Source organism: Strix uralensis, chromosome 11 (genome assembly GCF_047716275.1).
Source record: "Strix uralensis isolate ZFMK-TIS-50842 chromosome 11, bStrUra1, whole genome shotgun sequence".
NCBI classification, from domain to species: Eukaryota; Metazoa; Chordata; class Aves; order Strigiformes; family Strigidae; genus Strix; species Strix uralensis.
The window spans coordinates 20906209-20924312 of NC_133982.1; the positions used below are offsets into that span (position 1 = coordinate 20906209).

General features: G+C 44.0%; 1 protein-coding gene across 1 annotated transcript in view; it reads left to right on the top strand.

The window, feature by feature from the left end:
* The first annotated feature begins 5015 nt into the window (after positions 1–5015).
* HDGFL3 (HDGF like 3) overlaps positions 5016–18104 on the top strand; it is a 39935-nt gene continuing 26846 nt past the window's right edge. The window contains exon 1 of the mRNA XM_074880850.1: positions 5016–5487. Coding sequence (XP_074736951.1) covers positions 5404–5487 — 84 coding nt within the window. The 5' untranslated portion in view covers positions 5016–5403. The remainder of the gene's footprint in view (positions 5488–18104) is intronic.

Consider the following 18104-nt stretch of genomic DNA (forward strand, 5'->3'; position numbering starts at 1 on the left):
TTATTAGTCTTTGTATGGAGAAGTTACCGGCAGAGAATGAGGCATACTGGGCAACAGAATTTTCTTAGATAATGTGTGGGTTTTCTTGATGTATTCGAAGATATTCTGAAATCTTTGTCTTCTTACACTTGTGGCTGCTTTTACCTCTGTCTCCTAATCCCTTTGTGCTTTTCTCACATCCTTCCCGGGCTTTAGCTCCTGCTACCCTTCCAGCTTTTCCCAGTTCTCTCTCTGCATGCAGGTCTGGTCACTGCACTCTGGTATACTGTCTAGGTACTCGTAGGGAGACAGCCATTTTTTCCTCTCATAAGCTTTGCTTCCACAGTCATCTCCAGTCATGAGCTGAATCACATTCACTTTAGCCTAGAGCATGTTTGGTCCAGACAGAACATCTGAGACTTGTTTATCAACCCCTGTTGAGCACGTATGAATGCTTTTCAGTCTCTTGCAACTTGGCTACATTTATATGGTACCTGGCAATTTGGTAATTTTACAATTATTTCTTCTGCTGTCATTGTCAGAAGAGTTTTGGTATTTAGCCACAAAATTATCATGGAAAATTTCAATTCTAATGGTTAAATTATGAAAAATATACAAGCAACAGAAAACAAAGGTCTGAATTGGAAATTGTTAAGCAGCATTGACTCTAGGCATCTTTTGTCTGCTGTAGCTTTAGCTGAAATGCCTGTAGAGAACAACGAATGGCAGCAATGCATACTTGCTAATAACATTTCCATCCCATACAAACCTTTCCAGCTAACAGTGGAAAGCTCCCAAGCAGAGAGGAAGTTCATTTTAACTGAAGTGCTCCGATCTTTTATGCCTCTAGGATACACGTTCACACCTCTGCAACATGTAAAGCAATCACCTTAAAGATTGTCTTATTTAATATGATTAGGAGATTGCTCCAGTGTATAACATAAGAAGATTCATGAAACTGAGTATAGATAACTGCCCTGGCTATGATACACACCCTTTTCCCTTCTAAGCTTATTACAGAGAAGGCTCAAGATCCCCTGGTGAGCTTCTTATCTTCAGTAATTAAGAATATCCTAATGGGCATAGTAAGTGCCTTTCTGTGCATGTTGGGATGGACATATAACATCATGGCCTCTTTCTGTCTGACATGAAGTAGCTCTGTGATTTCAGACAGCGCTCTCAGACATGTCTTGCACAGGGGAATGGCTCAGTTGTGACTCAGAACAATTTCCTATTAAAATATTTAACAGACAAGCACTAGCTTACTGTGGACATAGGCAAAATACTAATCATCATAATCATTGCTGACACATTTTTACATACAGGAAAAGGAAATGCAGAAGAAAAGAAAATTATATCAGCTATAGATAGATAAGTAAAAAGAAATAATTACAGTAAAGTTGATTATACAAGTGGCCATGCTGCAGAGCATTTATAGTTTTATCTCAGAAGGGATTTGAGTGGGGAAAGCAAAAATTGTAAGGTGACCAGGGACAGAATTTCAGAGGCAAATACAATAATCTGTGTGTCTTCGACAGACACAATATAGGCAGCATCTCACAAAATGACAGGTGCAAGACAGCAGCATGAATAGGGTCATGCGAACAAGACAGCACACAAACGTCCAATATACGTGTACAAAACCATGCATGGCATATTTCATGCAAAACTTCTGTATGTTTAAAAATGTATTCATTACTTTGGAGCATGCTTTTGAAATTAAGCCTTTTGGGTCCACATGCTCTTTTCTTAAAGATTGATCCACACTTTTGAATTAATGGAATTTTTCCTCTATGACAATTCTCAACCAGGAATGTAGCTATTTTCCTCCTCATATGAATAGGGGGGGAAATGATCAGGACTGGCTTAAAGCTTCTCAGTAGTTTAAGAACACTGTTTCCCAGGAATTATTGGGAAAAAAAATTCAGTAGTGTGGTAGTGGCTTCAAAACAGTTACCTCAGACACTATGTGTCCTGGGTGACGTTTCACTACTGATCACACTCCTGGCCCTGCCACCTCTCTGCATGGTCCTGCTGGGCCTCTGCCTTTATGCCCTTCCCCTGCTCATACCTGTATATACCGCCCTGCTCTGGAAATATAACACCTGTCTGGCAGCATGAGAAGTGAGAGGGAACTTGGTCTTATCATTTGGGGGAGCTTAGGGGGAATGAGAGCCATCCCTGCTGCAGGTCTCCCTTGCTCAGGTGTTGATGCCTCTGTGATCAGCTGTCTTTGTGCTCAGAGCAGACTCAGCTGTTGACTTCTGTGGACTTAGGACCTGGCCTATATACATGTAGCACATATATTAGCAAGCCTCCGCATCCCTCCATTCACAGTTATGAGCTGAAACTGCTCTTGAAGTGTTTGGAAGAAACTCTCTTCACTCTTCTTTCCCACTTCTGTGTAGAAGGGGTTGATGAACTTCCCTTTGTAACAGAAGGAAGAGAATACAGGTGACAGCAGGAGATCTCAGGCTTTGTATGCTGTGATGAGTGGCTGACTGGGTTATGTACACTAAGGAAATCCTTTGCTGTTTGTGCTGAGGTGGTTTTCTGTGCTGTAAACGTGTGGAACATGTGATTTGGTTTTTCATTTATCAGCAGGGAAATTTGCTTTTTTCTTCCCCATCCTCTCCCAGCATCTTAACCATGGCTTGATGGAAGAACTGTCTGCAGAGTGTGTTTAAGGGTTTTCAGCTGACCAAACCTGAGCGGAGTTCTTACCTTGGCAACTCATTTATCCTTTGTGGCCTACACACAAGAGAAAAAGAGCTGCATCCTTGCATGTCCACAGGATGAGTTTTCTTTGGTATGTGATTATCTTCACTGCTGACTATAAACATTATTCATTCACTGCATTCTCTGCAGACACCAATGCTGGGACAAAAGGAAGTAAGAAAATGGACATTTCAATGAGATGTTTCAGTTCAGTACCTAGTCACTTTGAATTTTGCTATTCTGACATTAGGAATGCATTGTTGCATGGATGTGTATATAATGTGTACAGTTTCCTTTTGGAATAAATTAGCATACATCCTGCTTCTTTCTGATTTAAGGTCACTAAATAAGTTTCTAGAAAGAGCTATTCATATCTGCGATGAAAAGCAAATAATGTGTAAAAAAAAAAAAAAAAAAAGCAGCTCCACCTCTCTAGTAAGTATTCTGGAGATAAGGCTGGTTTGGGGAGATAATAGAGGTATGGGAGGTAAGTCACAGCACATGCAATTATTCTGGACAGACTCAAATCAGAGTCCACAGCTCCTATATTCAGAGCTTTTATATTACATTTTCCTGAAGGGAATTTAAACTGAAATGAGGTATCAATTTAAAAGGATGCAAAATCCTATCTGATGTGAAAGTGAAAGTGAGCTGTTTGGCCACATGTCTATACTGAAGGTGGCTGTGTTGGCAACCCTGTCACTGATCTCAGTACTTCAGGAACAGATAACAGCATTGAGCATAGTGCAGGCTAATCATCTAAATGTTTATCCAGCTTCTTGGATTTTTTTTTTCCATTGTTAGTCTGCTGCTGATACCTGAGCTAATGATTTTACAGCAGTGCTCCCCCAGCAGAGAAGTGCTTATCCTATTTTATGATCCAGAGTGACAAACTTTATTGACTCATGTACTACCAACAGCAGCATTTAGGTACCAGAACCACATCTGGGGACACCATAAACAGTAAGAGTTTTCTTGGTCCCGTTCCAGCCCAGGAACAGGTGCTAGAAGCAGCGTTTCTTTCTCTGTCATTACCAGCCCTTACAGACTGGTAGTGCTCTCTATGGTCCATCTACTCCCTCCCCAAAATGTGACCCTACAGTCTTCAGCCACCTATTTCCTCATTCATCACTGGGAACTGCCTGCAGCCAGGCGCTTTCCTTGGGACTCAGAGAAGTGCCCAGCCAGAGCTGTCTCCCTAAACCCAGAGGGGATAGTTGCCATCTTGCATGTGGGAATGGTTGGGGAACCCACTGCTACAGTCTCAGCCAAACCTGCAGAAAAACCTTTCCTGAACTTTTCCATTTGTGGCCCAGCTTGCAGGTGCCTTCCTAGTTTTGCTCCTCGAGACAATACTTCAGTATAATAAATGTCAAGAATAATTGGTTTCTGACCATTACAACTTAACCAGTAACATTATGGTAAAATCAGCAATATCGGGGCTTTGGATTTGTGAGTTCTCAGTGCTTCCCCTCCACAGAGGTGCATGTTTGTAAAAACTGGCATCATCTGGCAAGAGCCAGGTCCCAGACACCCTCTGAAAGGAAGCCCCTGTGGTGAATTTAAGCAGATCCCAGGTCCAGGTCTTTGTGCCTCTGGGGTTTTTTTGAGTTTTAGACTGAGAAGGAAGGTGGAGGGGTTGGCAGCGGGGAAGAGCCTGGGTACAGAAATCAGGAAAACCATGTGCCGAGGAGTCAGGCCTTTGGCCAGGGGCCTGTTTGGGGCCGGGCGTTTGGCTGCCAGGGGAGGGCCGGGGTAAAGGCCGGGGTCTGCAGGCAGCCCTGGTGCAGGAGAGGCCTGGTGACAGGCTGTGTGTGCACCAGCGGCGCGGGGGGGCCGAGGCACCCCGAGGAGCCGATCTGGGCTAGGGCCCGGGCCTCCATGGCAAGGGGGGACAGGCCACCCACCAGGCCCCAGGGCTGGGAGCCTCTGGCCAGGGGAACTCGGGGCCCCCGCTGCAAAAATCAGCCGAGCTCGGCCGGCTTCTCCTCGTCGCCCAGCCTCCATGTCGGGCGCGCATAAAGAACCATGTCATGCTTCAGCTGGGAAGGACGGGCCGGGAGGGACTGGAGCCGCTCTCTGCTCTCCTATTTTCATAGAAACCGATCTGTGTACCTAGAAAATAACAGGAAGGGAAAGCGCGGGGGGGAGGCGCGGGCGGGGGGGGGGATAAGAAGATCCTGTTTTCGGTCGCTGCCCGAGGAGTAATTCGGAGGAGACGGCTCCATATTCCCGGGGCCGCGGCGGCTGCGGCGGGGATGGAGCGGGCGGCGCGGGCGGCGTAGCCAGCTCGCACGGGGGGGCCGCGGGCAGCGCCGCGCCCGCCCGCCGCCGCGGGGTGAGGGCTCCCCGGCCGCCCCCGCCCGGCCAGGCGCCCCGCCGCCAGCCGGCTCCCTGGTACCGGGGGCTGCTGGGGTTGTGTCCAAGGCCTCCCCCTCCCCCGCGTACACACTCACACACAGACACACACACTCACACTCACACACACACACACACACACACACACACCCCATCTCCTCCTGCCGCCGCCGCCGCCGCCGGAGAGATCGGGGATTGCCCGCGGCCCGGCCCCGCTCCCGGCTGCGCCCCGTGCCCGGGCGCATCGCACCCCGCGGGGGCTCGCCCGGCTGCCCCCGGGGCGGCGTGTGCGGGGCGAGGGGTGTGGGAGGGCGGGGGGACACACGGCAGCTCCCGCGGCGGCTCCCGATGGCTCGTCCGCGGCCCCGAGAATACAAGGCTGGAGACCTGGTGTTCGCCAAAATGAAGGGGTACCCGCACTGGCCGGCCCGGGTGAGTACCGCGGCGGGGGCGCCCGGCCCCGGCCCCGCGCCGCCGCCCCCCTCGCCCCTCCAGCCGGGCGGGCAGCGGCCGGGCCGCGGCCAGCCTCCGCCGGAGGCCCCGGCCCCGGGCCCGCCGGCCGGGGGGCCGCGGTGCGCGCCCACCCCGTTATTATTGTGCATCTTTTCTTTGATCTGCAGATTTCTCCCCGGCCCCCCGGGAGGAGGAGGAGGAGGAGGAGGAGGAGGAGGGAGGGAGGGGGGCGAGCGCGGGCTGTACCTGGGTTGTTATCGCGGGGAGGAGGCTTGGGGAGCCGGCAGCCCTGCCTGCGTGACAACGATGCTGTTTATTATACGCCCTCCCTCGCCCCGGCCCCCCGGCTCCCCCGCGGGGCAGAGGGGCCCCCACCTCCCCCCGCGGCCGGCGCCTGGGGCAGGGCAGGGCAGGGCAGGGCAGGGCAGGGGAGGGCGGCCGCCTCCCCCGGGCCCAGCGCGGCCCAGGGCCTGGGCAGGGGGACAAGGCTTCGGGCCGGGCCTGGGGGACCCGTGTGGGGAAGGGGCACGGCCTGGGGCAGCGCCAGGTCTAGAGGGGGCATGTGGGGAGGGGGGGGAAGGGGCCAAGGCCCGGAGTGAGGCTGCGGTTGTCCCCAGGGTGGCGGGTGCCAGGAGACGCGGCGGTTGGGGCGCCGGTGGCAGCAGGAGCCATGGCTTGGTGCGGAGAGGTTGGGTGAGGTGAAGCGCGGCCTGGCTTTGAGGTGCGGCGGGGTCTGTGCGGGGTGCTGGCATCCATGCTGCTCGGCGACCACCCCTCCTGACGCAGGCGGTTTGGGTGCTGGGCCTCCCGCTTTATTTTGTCTTACTGGGTTGACTTTCTTTCCATAGTCCCTTTGTCATTTTTTGTTTTATGCTGCCATGATATAACTGAGGTGGAAAGGCATCGTGGGCATTTGGCAGTCAGATAAGTGCCCCGTTGTATTTAAACATCCATTTTTGGTGCTGCTACAATAATGCAGAGCAGAGCTTTCTCCGGGGTATCTGGTACCATGGCACACCGACAAGGCCTGTCCCTTCCCTCCTTCTTGGCCACTGTTGTGTAAACTCACTGCGTAACACGTGTTGCGTGAACTCACTGGCAGGCATCAACCAGTGAGAGTCTGTATTTACTTGTCTTCTCCAACCTTACCGGGACGATTGGGTGGTGCTTCATGCTATCATTTTCTAGTCAAGGAAAGTTACTGGTCTTTATAGACTGTAAAGAGCATGAAGATAATGAAGTGTTGTATGTGACGTGCAGGAAAACATAGATGAGCAGGATAAAGGTGGACTGACATTTAGCATTACCCTTGACAAGAGAGCCCTGGAAAAGGATGAGTGTAAGTGGTGGAAAGGTGTCCTGAGTATAACTGAGGAAGCAGAAGTGGTGTTGAACAGCAGACACTAGACAAGGAGGGAGGGCCAACACCACAGGCTTAAGCAAAGGTTGGTGAAGGAAGATTAGTGAGAGGGTGCTAAATATCTAGAAGCATGTAAATAAGGTGGTTCATTCAGTTATTTTGCCAGAGCAGGTAAAATTAGCATGCAAAAGGCCAAACTTAATCAACACTGGGTTGCGGTTTTATTATTCTATCATTATACAGGTTAGTGGATATACTACCTAAAAAATGGCAATTTATGTCAGCAGAACAGCATGAGCCACTGAAAATTGACTTCTTTCCTACCTCTGTCATGGTTTAATTTACTGTGAAAATTTTAATGTGAACAGTTGAGACCATTACCACGTTGAAGCATGTTAATCCCTTTCCTTTGTAAAACTCCCATTTGTTTACCCAGAAGCAGAACTGGGCCTTTTGTTTTAATGGCGTTTTCTTTGCTTTAAAAAATCATTATATGCTATGCAGCTGGTCATAGCCTTTGACTGGGTGTCTAAATAGGTATCTGAATGGCAATAATATCCAACAGAGTACATCTTCACTAGGAAAAAATAGGTGTGCTGTTAACATAACTTACTTCCTTTGTGCAAACTAACAGGATGTAAAGTTCAAGTGAAGTCAAAGTAGTCTCTAGTTTTAACATGATTTAGCAAGCAGAGTTGGAAACTGTTAGAGAGCCCAGCGTCTACGGTTGGGTAGGAAGAGAGCAGTCGGGCTAGGGGAGCATTAGTACTGGGTTTTAGTTCACCCGAGAGTCAGGATGCACAGAATGTGCTCAGTAACATGTGAGGCAGTTACATACAACTTCATGTTCGGTCAGGCTGATGTCTGCCTAAACCTAATGTATTACTCATGAAAAATACAGTTCATACCATCTTCATTAGGACTTTTCTTCATCTTGGTTGCCAAGTTTTGCCTGATGCACGCTTCCTTAAGTGAAGTAAAAACCTAGTGAGGACACTAGTCTTTCTTTTGTTTTCCAGAAAACATTGTTATATACAAATAAGAAAAGGAAGTATTTCAGTTGAGAATCCAACTCAGATACTCTGATTAACTGAATGCCTTTTATCCAGGGGTTTCGCTTGTTTCTAGATCCTTGAGTGTTTGCTACCTACTTCTTTATTCATTATGCAATTAATGTGTTTGGTCTTTGTATTCTTATGTAAAAACTTACATATTTCATGCTAATATACTAGCTTAATAATACGAGTAACGATACATTTAAATGGCAGTGTTATTGCCCCTACCAAATGGTGTTTTGCATCTCTGAGACCTTTGGCATGAATTTCCTGTCTAGGGACAAACTTCTTAAACTGTGTTTAATAAACCTGAGAAGTGTTAAAGCAGGACGGAAGGACTCTGCCTATCCTTTAATGAAACACACAGACATAACCGACCTGGCTCAGAGTCAACCGTATATTTTTGTGTGCATGGGTAGTGTCATAGAGAAAATCTAACTCAGATCCCAGAAGCAGTCCAGCTGCGGTAGTGCAGATCTGCTCCTAGCTCAATTACTCTTGTCTCTCATTAGGTGTAATGCTTGTGGGCTCAGCCAGCTCCATGGGGCACAACACTGCAGACATACCCCATGTAGGCAGCAATCTCTGGTCCTAGACCAGTAGCTTTCCACCCCCTCTCTTTGGAGACGTGTTGATCTAGCGATCAGCAAGGACAAGACTGGCAAGCCTGACTTAACATCACTGTGAGTAAAGAGAGAGAAAATGTGAAAAAAGTGGCCAGGTGGAGATGATACACCCAGGGACCGTTGAAAAATTTTGTCTAATAATTGATGGTGTGTTATAGCAATCAAACTGCATTTAAAATTTCTTTGTGGATTGGTCTAGAATTAATTTGAAAAGGACCAAACTTGCCACATGTAGCCAAAATGGTAATAACCAGTAAATTTTATCTTTACATACCCTGTTGAAATAGAATTGGTGAATAAAACCACTCTCTTCAAAAGTTGGTTTTGGATACTTGGTGTCTGAAAGATGTCACTTAGGTCTTATTACCTGGAAGGGCCGCTTTGCATTTTGGTATCACATTTTCTTGGGCAAAGCCAAAATTTCCTTTAGTTTAACTGGAGGACAATGAATAGATTTAGGATTTAGGCCCCAAGAATTGTATTGAAGCTTAGTAATAACAGTAGATAAAATACTGGCAGCAGTTTGGTTTAACACGGTTTTTATGTTAGCCTGTGATGTCAGTTGTCTTCAGATGCTCATCAAAAATGTAGAATAAAACAAACTGATTGGGTCATCAGTCGCTGTGATCCAACAAATAAGTAATTGTGTATCCAGGGTGCATGCAAAAATAGAGGGAAGATGCTGTTGTGGTTAAAATCTAGGAAATAAGGATTCAATTCATTCTACATTTCATGAGTGGGCTTTGCCTTTGAAGCACTAAATCCTGCTGTGTCTTAGTTCCCTGTTTGTAAGAGACAATTAACAACACTTTTCCCTTTTAAAAGGAGTTGTGGAGACAAAATCACTAACATTTATGAGTCGCTTGGCTACTGCCATGATAGGAGCTGGATTAGCACATGTAGAGAGAAAAATCTCTTTCTTCAGATACCCTGGTTTATCTAGAATAGATGTCCTGGTTTATTGAGAAACTGCCCCTTGAATAGTCACTCAGATGAGATAAAAGGGAAAAACTAGTGGTAGATTCAGAAAGATCAATAATGGTGTTTGTTTTATGAGTGACCCTGAAGAAACAATAAGCACTTAGTTGCTGAAATTAGCTGCTGATTTAAAAATAGGAAGGAAGCTGTTAATGCAACTGTAGAGAGTGGAGGAAAAAGTCTGGAATGACCTCAATAAAATAAGAGCGTGCCCAAGTAAATGGCTGATGCCATTATTGAACAGAAATCTAGGATCATACAGCTGCGGAGACAAGAAGTATATTTGGGTAAACACAAGTAGTTTGTGTAGGGATGCTAAAGTTCATTTGGGACAATACAGAAGAGATCCAAGCAGGTAGGATCTCTTTTGTATTGTAGTGTAAAACACATGGATGTTTAGAGCTGCTTAGAACATTTTGTGTTGAGAGGAGAACACGGCCTTTGAAGTGAGGGTACCACACTAACTATTATGGTGTATTTACTGTTCTGTGAAGGTGAATTTCCTATTTTCTGGACTCGTGTTTGTCTTGTCCAGTTTCTTTATTGCTGCTCTGAACACCTACTTGAACTCCAAATTTGCTAGTTAGCAGATAATCCTCATATGTGAATATCACTATTAAAAAGCAACTGCCAATAGCAATGGCAAAATGGTATTTGGGGCACTTTAATGTATTAGAGTTGTAAATGGGTATGAATTTTCAGTATATTGCTTAGAGTAATACATAGTAAATGCTGTCATTTTAATGGGAACTAGTGTCTGTGGCGGGCTGAGCACCATAAATGTAATGATTGCATGATAGTTTTTAGCTGAGTGCAGTATTGTTGATTATGTTCCCCATCCAGCAAGGCATGAACGTAAGGCACCTTAAAGTATGAACTAAAATAATCCAAGGGAAGGGCTTAAAGGTAAGCTTATGCTTAAAGACTTCGTTAAACTAGAGCCTAAAAAGATAAGGCTAATAATACTGTACTATTGTAGTGTAATGTAATATTAGAGACTATAAAAAGAAATTGCTACTGCAGAGTGACAGAATTACAGAAGACTTTCAGTAAAAAAAAAAATTTAAATGTATTTTGGAATGTATTTTGGACACCTCTACGCAGGCATTTTAGTAAATAAACCTCTCTCTTCCAGTTCAGTGAAGTATGGATGGAGCTAGGAGATTGATTGTGGTGAAGCTCTCAGTGTAGGACCAAGGCCTATGTTCTGACATAGTTTGGTAAAATACAAGACACTTAACCAGGAACAACTTTGGTCAGTTACAATTGCAAATATGACAGCTTGGAAATATCAAACTCTCAAACACATCATAGAAGAATGATTCTACATTTTAAGTGTTTGATATTTAAACCAGACCATTTGTTTTCTTATTAGTGTAAGGATATGGGAAGGTAGGTTTTCCCTGGCAGGGTTTATCTTTTTTGGCAAAGAATGACAGACAAAAATCAGATTAGATCCAGAAAACTTCAAAGGGTCCATCAGAAATAGACAACAGATCTTTCTCTGTGTTTTTCTGCCAAAACCCAGTCTACAGTCTTTTGAGCTTTTCTCCTTGGCCATTTGGGACCTGTCCAGTCCTTCACCATGTGCTCTTCTCCTTTTCCCCCTTTTGGTTGCTCTGGTTTATGACCTCACTTCTGCCGTGTTACTAAATACGAGTCCCCTGTGACTTCTCCAACTCAGAGCTTCTTCTGTCTCTCTCTCTCTTTAATTATGTACCTCACTCATACATCACTCCTCAGAGATCTGCAAGCAGCTTTTCATGGCAGGTCTCTGTTTGTTCCTTTCTGAGATGAGACATGGTTTGCTGATCACTGCAAAGGTCTGTCTTAACCGAGGAACTAATGGTGAAGTCACGGCTTCTTCAGGCAGCATTCCCATGACTTTTGCTGTGGTGCATCTGAAAAGAGCACATGTAAGGCAGTGAATCCTTTATGGAATTGTTTTTTGCTTTCTAAACCTTCTGCACCAGGTTGACACATGTTGCTTAGATAGCATTTAAACTTTTATTTGCAGATATCTGGTCATATTTAGAGTAGGTGTGAGTGCCTTTTCAGTGACTTCATCAGCTCATTGAGTACTGTTTCCTTCATTTCCTAAAACAAAAATAACAAGGAGTGAAGTGTGAATTCTCCTAGTGTTTGGAAAGTGGGGAACCTCAGCAGCTGATGGTCTTTATCCATGCTCCTGCATTTTGCTTTAAGTGTGACTTAAAAACAGATTTCATCTGAGGATTGTGGCGTAAAATGGAGTAGCTTTTATACATAAAGTTGAACCATAGCTTAGCATAAAACCTTTCCAGTTGCTCTTGTTTAGCAAACAAATCATTTTGGGGCCAAGATGTTCTATGTTTGTTGTTAGCATGGCAGGGATATTTGGGAAAACTTCTGTAAAATTCAGTTCTTTAAATCTCTCTGGTGTTTTTTTTCTTTAATTAGTTTAAATAACTAGCCCCAAATGTGCAAGTCTGATCTTTTTGTGTAAATGACAATAGATGAATACATTTTCTCCTGCAGTGTCATGATTTTAAGTCCAAATGAAGCTAACCCAGAATGAAGACAGTTGTCTCAGAAGTTTTGAAGCAAAAAACAATTGAAGTTTTTCATAGCCATACTGTACAGGCTTTTTGTTAGATACCTTTCCTCGTCGTTTTGAAGCCACTGAATAATTTTCACCAACAAATCTCATGGAAATCATTGAATAAATGTTTTGTTTGGAGGAAGGATGCCCCTTTCAGTGAAATCTATAGCCTGTCAAGTCCATCTGTATGTTCTTACTGCAAAAAGTTATGAGAAATGTTTTACATTAATTGACAGAGCTCTTCTTTTTATTACTGTGTAAAGAACCTTTTAGGACCCCCAACTGGAATGAATTTTTTGTAAGTGTAGACAGCAAAACGAAGGCTGAGTTTTCAGTTTTAACTCTTCATTTCCTGATTTCCCATTCATAATAATGCATTAACGAGTCTTCCTGCATTTAGGGTAATAAAAATCTTGTAAGCAAGTGATTGCTGACAGTAAGTATATACAATTGTCATTTGAGGAAAGATGAAAGGATTTCCTGATAATGCTGGAAAAGTGATGACAATGTAGAGAGCTTGGACATTTTAACTGTTAGAAATGGTGATGTCTGAGCAGTAAAGACCTTTCCACTGTGTGCTTGAGAGGCATAAGGGAGAATGAGTCTGCCTGAGGCCTCTCAGTAATACTGTAATTCGAGTGATAAATATAGCAACAAACACGGGAAGGTAACCTGTATGGAGCAGGCAGGAGGAGGTTATGGAGCCAGCTTTTTAAAGGTGTTAGGAATTAGCTGAACATCAGTACTTCTCTGTATCTTTAGGTGCCTTGGTACTATTCAAGTCGTCCCCTGTGTCATCTGATTCTCTGATCTCTACATACCATGGATAGGTATTTGTGTGTATACACATACCTATTCTGGGCATAGGTATACATACTCCCATAGAAAAGACAGATCCTTAAAACATAGGTGTAGCACATTGCCATGGTAGCATACCACTTCACTCCGGACTCCAGTAGAGGCAACATCAACAGAGAAGGGCCCGGTAGTTTGGCTGAAGCACAATAGGAGCAACTAGAATGAACAGTTACTTGAAAGATTCCAAGAAATATTTGGCAAACAAGTGAGTATCATGAGGTAAAGCTTCTAACACTTAAAGAAGGAAAGAGATCCTTGCTTCCTCTTCTTGGGAAGTTCTCTGTATTACTGACTTTGCACATCTGAGATTGTTTCGTTCATTTGTGTAACAGCCAGATAGAGAAATTGGAAATAAACTGCAGATTCATTTCCAGTTTTCCTTTCTTCTACTCAGACTATTTGGCATGACAGTCTTGAAAATACTTTTACCCGAAAGGTATATGAGGCCTGGCTTTGGGATTGGTTTTGTTTATTTGTTTATTTATATTGGTTTTTAGTTCTAGAAAGCAAAAGGAAGGTAAGAAATCTGAGTAAATACTACAGCATCTTAAGCCAATCTTAATGAACTTCCCATGTTATGATGTAGTTCCTATTGCCCCGTTCTGAAGTTCCCCATCCTTTAGATGGTCTCAGGTCAACCTAAATATTATCCTTGGCATCATTGCTGCTCCAGAAAGGCACATAATGTTCTTGAATTTCGGAGGGATTCAGTCTCTGGCTCCTGGCCTTTTGTAACGCCCTGCTGAAATCTGAAAATGCCGTCAGAGTCAACATAAAGAGAGGAAGACGACTGTACTCTGGGTAGCACAGAGCCCATTGTTAGAAAGGACAGGTGTCCATAGACTTTGGTCTCTGCCTTACAAAAGTACATTTAAATCTCTTTCAGTTTTCCATTAGCAAACTGAAAGGATAATTAGCATACATCTGTAGCCCCAAAAATGCAAACTGGAAACAACTGTTTATTTTGCCTTGCAGCAATGTGTAAAAAACCTAGAGAGAGGCTGTTTGCCAGCTCTAGTTTGGCTGCTTGAATATAAGACATCATGTAACAAAAGAGGAAAAACAGGGCAAGGAACATCATACACCAAAGAATTTCTTTAAGACCATCAGTTAACAAAGCATCCTACACACAGCAGAGTAGGTAGGGCCAGGGAGGAAGGAAAAATTTCAGACTGTAGGGACCATACAGGTATCACTGTGGTGTCACCGATGTCAACTAGGAAACAGTATGTCAGCCTTTAAAGTCAGTAACTTTGTACTCCTTGGGCTTGGAAAGCACCTACCTGTGGAGCCACTTACAACACAGAAAGTAAAACCACACTGAGGCGAGGAGTAGAAGAAACTTTAAGTCTGGGAGAGCTCGAGACACAATTGCACAATAATGCAAGCCGTTTCTGGGAATCAATCCTGTATCAGACTGGATTACTAAATGTACTAAATATAAGTACATAATGAAATTTCATAATAACGTAGGGAGTGACCTTACAGAGATATGTAGCATCAGTCTGGATATGAAATCCAGGTGGGAGAAGCAGGAAAGTACAGATAGAGGAGCAAATGCTGTAGTTGCAAAGAACAATTCTGGAGTTGCTGTTCTTCTCTTGATATGTTTAAGCATTTTGCATAGCAAGTCGTTGGATACAAGCAGCTCAGTTTTGATAGTTTTTCTTTGGCTCTTACATTTTACAAAGCCTCCATGAAAGCGATACTGTGAACCCCTTCTTTTAATTCCTGGAGGATGGGATATCTTTCTCATCTGGAATCTGCTCCACATGAAGAAAACAAGAATTCAGGTCTCTGTTCCTGGCTGCTACCCTAGTCCCTAACCTATTGCTTGGTAACTAGGAGGCAGTTCCTCCAGCTCCTCCTCCACATATCCTTTGGGAAAACTTTAGATGTAGGGTACTTACAGGTCACCTTTTCTATGGCACATATCAGTATCTTCCCGTTGCAGTAGCTGTGGGGTGGGGGAGAAGGGAGGAAGGCACTGATGGAGTGACGTTTAGACTAGCATGTCCTGTGGGTTGGCTATCCTCACAAAGCAATGTGATGATGCCAGAAAGCAGAGCACTGCCTCAAAAGGAGGTTTGTGTCCTTCCCCCTCTCGAGTTTTGCCTTTCTCTTTCCTATTGCTTCTGCAGAGACCACCCAAGCACAATGGCTGAGGGGGGCTCCAGAGCCAGCAGGCATGGAGGGGTGTCATTTGCACCCCATAGCAGAAGTGAGGCGGTCCATGCATGGCTTGCTTTCCTTCTTTGGGATATAATTTATTATTCATCACTGTATGTAGATCAATCCCTCCGGCCCCATTGATTGCTTTTTGGTGTGTGCATTGACATAAATACCTGTGTATTTTTCTTTAGCTTCCTTCAACTCGTTACCAGCCTGTACAGCGATGTCCTGCACAGGGCCGAAATAATTTTCCTGGGCGCGGTCGCACCACGTGAGGGTTGTCTGCCAGCTCTCTGGCAGGATGTGTGTTTGCATATGGGGATTTCTGCATATTGCCTTGACCTTTGCAGCACATTGGTTGTTCAAACGTAACTTGTGGTCCACTATTGGCTTCCTGTAGTATTGCTGCTTCCAGCTTTCTCTCTCTTACGTTGCCAATCCTTTTTCCCAGATGTGTTAGCTTTTTCCTTTTGCAAACTAAATTTCGGTTTCCTTGCAGCTCGTATTTCTCACAGACCCGGGACTCTGTGAGTCAGTTGTCATATTGGTTTTACCATCACTGGGTGTAGTGAAGTGACTGCATCTTTATACATACATACATATAAGCATAAGAGACTATCTTTGTCTTAATATTTGCAAAGGTTCCCAGCTTGCCGTCCCAGATGCCTCTTCCAGAACATGGAAGAAGGTGTTAAGTGAGGGAGATCCTGGCAAGGAATACACCTAAGCAAGGCATCTCATGCCAGGCACTATGCCCTACTGTAGTGGCATCTTTTGTCATCTTTTTCTTAAACTAATTAGTTGCTAGTTGGTTTTCAGCCCAGATGTCACTGTTTCCATCTGAGCCAGTGTAAATTTGTATTTCTGTGAGGATTTCTTCAGACACTATTATCTGGAATCCAATTAGGTAGCGTTCATTCAGAATTAATCACATGTGGAAGTGTTTGCAGAATTGAGGTTCCTGTGTTCTTAGCAGCGTACTATTACCACTGTTTCATTATCCTCCAACAGGCACGGGCTTGGGCATTTCCACGTGTTCTGGGAGTAGCCCTGCACAGATCCACTGCAGGGCTGGAGGCTTGCTGTCCTGGTTGTTATGGAATAGAGGAAGGAAGATGATACCCATCCCATTAGTTTGCAGTTTGCTCTCTAAAGACGGTGTCCCAAAGGCAGCAAATGAGTTCGACTGCATAAAGTTTCCTTGATTCAATAAAACTGCTTACATGTGTGCTGCTGTGCCTGAAGAAACATAAAGTAGGACCACAGCCTAAGGGAGAAGGCAGACATTCATCTTAAAAAAGCAAAAAATAAAAGATGACATTCCTTACTGCAGTCCCTCTCCAAATACCAGGGCTTTTGAAAGATATTAGTGGTGCAGCAAACTCAACAGATAATTCTTTTCGTATGGTGTCTGGATCAGGTGACTCACATATGTTCACATATTCAGGTACCCCTTTTGCTGCTTTTTATCAGGAGTTCTTTTTCACAATCTTCCTCTTGTGCAACCTTTGTTTTTCTTTGTCACAGTCAGTGTTTCTATCACAGCTTTTAGAAGAAGGTAGCATAAAGTTATTAAGCCTTGTGGTTATAATTTTAATGTCTGCAAAGACAGTAATAAGCTTGTTCTATCTGTTAATATTTTGTTTTCTTTGCATTTATTTGAGAGACTCTGCTTTGGAGCTTTTTATTGTTGTTAAGGGAGTGGGTCAGTTTTCTGAGCAGGTTTTTTGAATCGGTACTCCTGGTAAAATGACAAGAATTCCTTGTTAAAAGATGAAAACAGATTAGAGAAGACACGTTTGTCAGACATGGCTCTTCAGCATTAAAATGCTGTGAATGTTTTCTCCTTATCTTTTGGAAGATGTTTTATGCCATCTCTTGCCTTACAAATGAATGGATTCACCTGCGTATATAATTGCCATGTTATTGTGCTGGATGGGATCTGATCATACAAAGACAATGGCTTTGTTTATGCTGCCAAACTGTATGCCCAGCTGTGCTTGCAGGATCAGCCTCTGGCTGTTAAGTTTCTAGAAGCCCATAATAATAAAGATTTTAGTGGCAATATGTTAAGAAGAAACACTAGCTTCTTTAGCAAATGTGGGTGCAAGGGGAACAATTTTTTAATGAGAAGCTTATACTTTTTCTGAAACATTTGCTGCCAGGAGAAGGTATTAGTTTACTTGTTTGTCAAATGTCAGCAATACAGTTGACCTGGTATAACAACAGGGTTGTCAGGGTTGGCCCAAGGCAGATTTATGGAAAAGGAACACCATCATGTGAGACTGAATTGGGGATCTTGACAATTAAACACAGTGTGAGCTGAAACTCTTTGGTTGTGGAGCATGGTTTGGACACATCATGTGTCATCACCAGTGTGCTAAAAAGTAAAAGCAAGTGATACTTAGAATTAAAATTTTGAATACTGACTGAAAGGCTTTTGGTTGGATTTTGTTGAATCACATGAAGTGTATATAAACACTGTATCTGTCATATGAAGTGTATATAAACACTGTACCTGGATCTCAGGATGAATTTGTGCAGTGTTCCCTAATGCCCTTCCTAGTTGCAGATACGTGTCTCACTAACCAAGTTCTCTTTTATGTGTAATTGTCTTTTCCCGGTTATTTGCACAATATGAGTCAGAATAATATGCTGTTTCTTTACAGCTGCTTTTTAAAACAAAATAGTAACCTGATTTAAAAACTGTTTTTTTACTGAGCTGCCAAGGGAGAATGCTAAGCTCCCATGCTTAGTATGGATGCCATTCCTGATTCAGAGGTAAAGAGTGGTTTTAAAATTTAATATTAATGTATGCGGGAAAACAGCTATTACAGTTCCACACATCTAATTTGTCCCTTGACAGCCTGTATCCTTTTAAAATCATCATTCCTTCAAAATTAATCTTCCAATTACCTCTCCAAGTCTGGTATAGAAATGAGAGAGAGCGATGTCCAAAAGCTCTT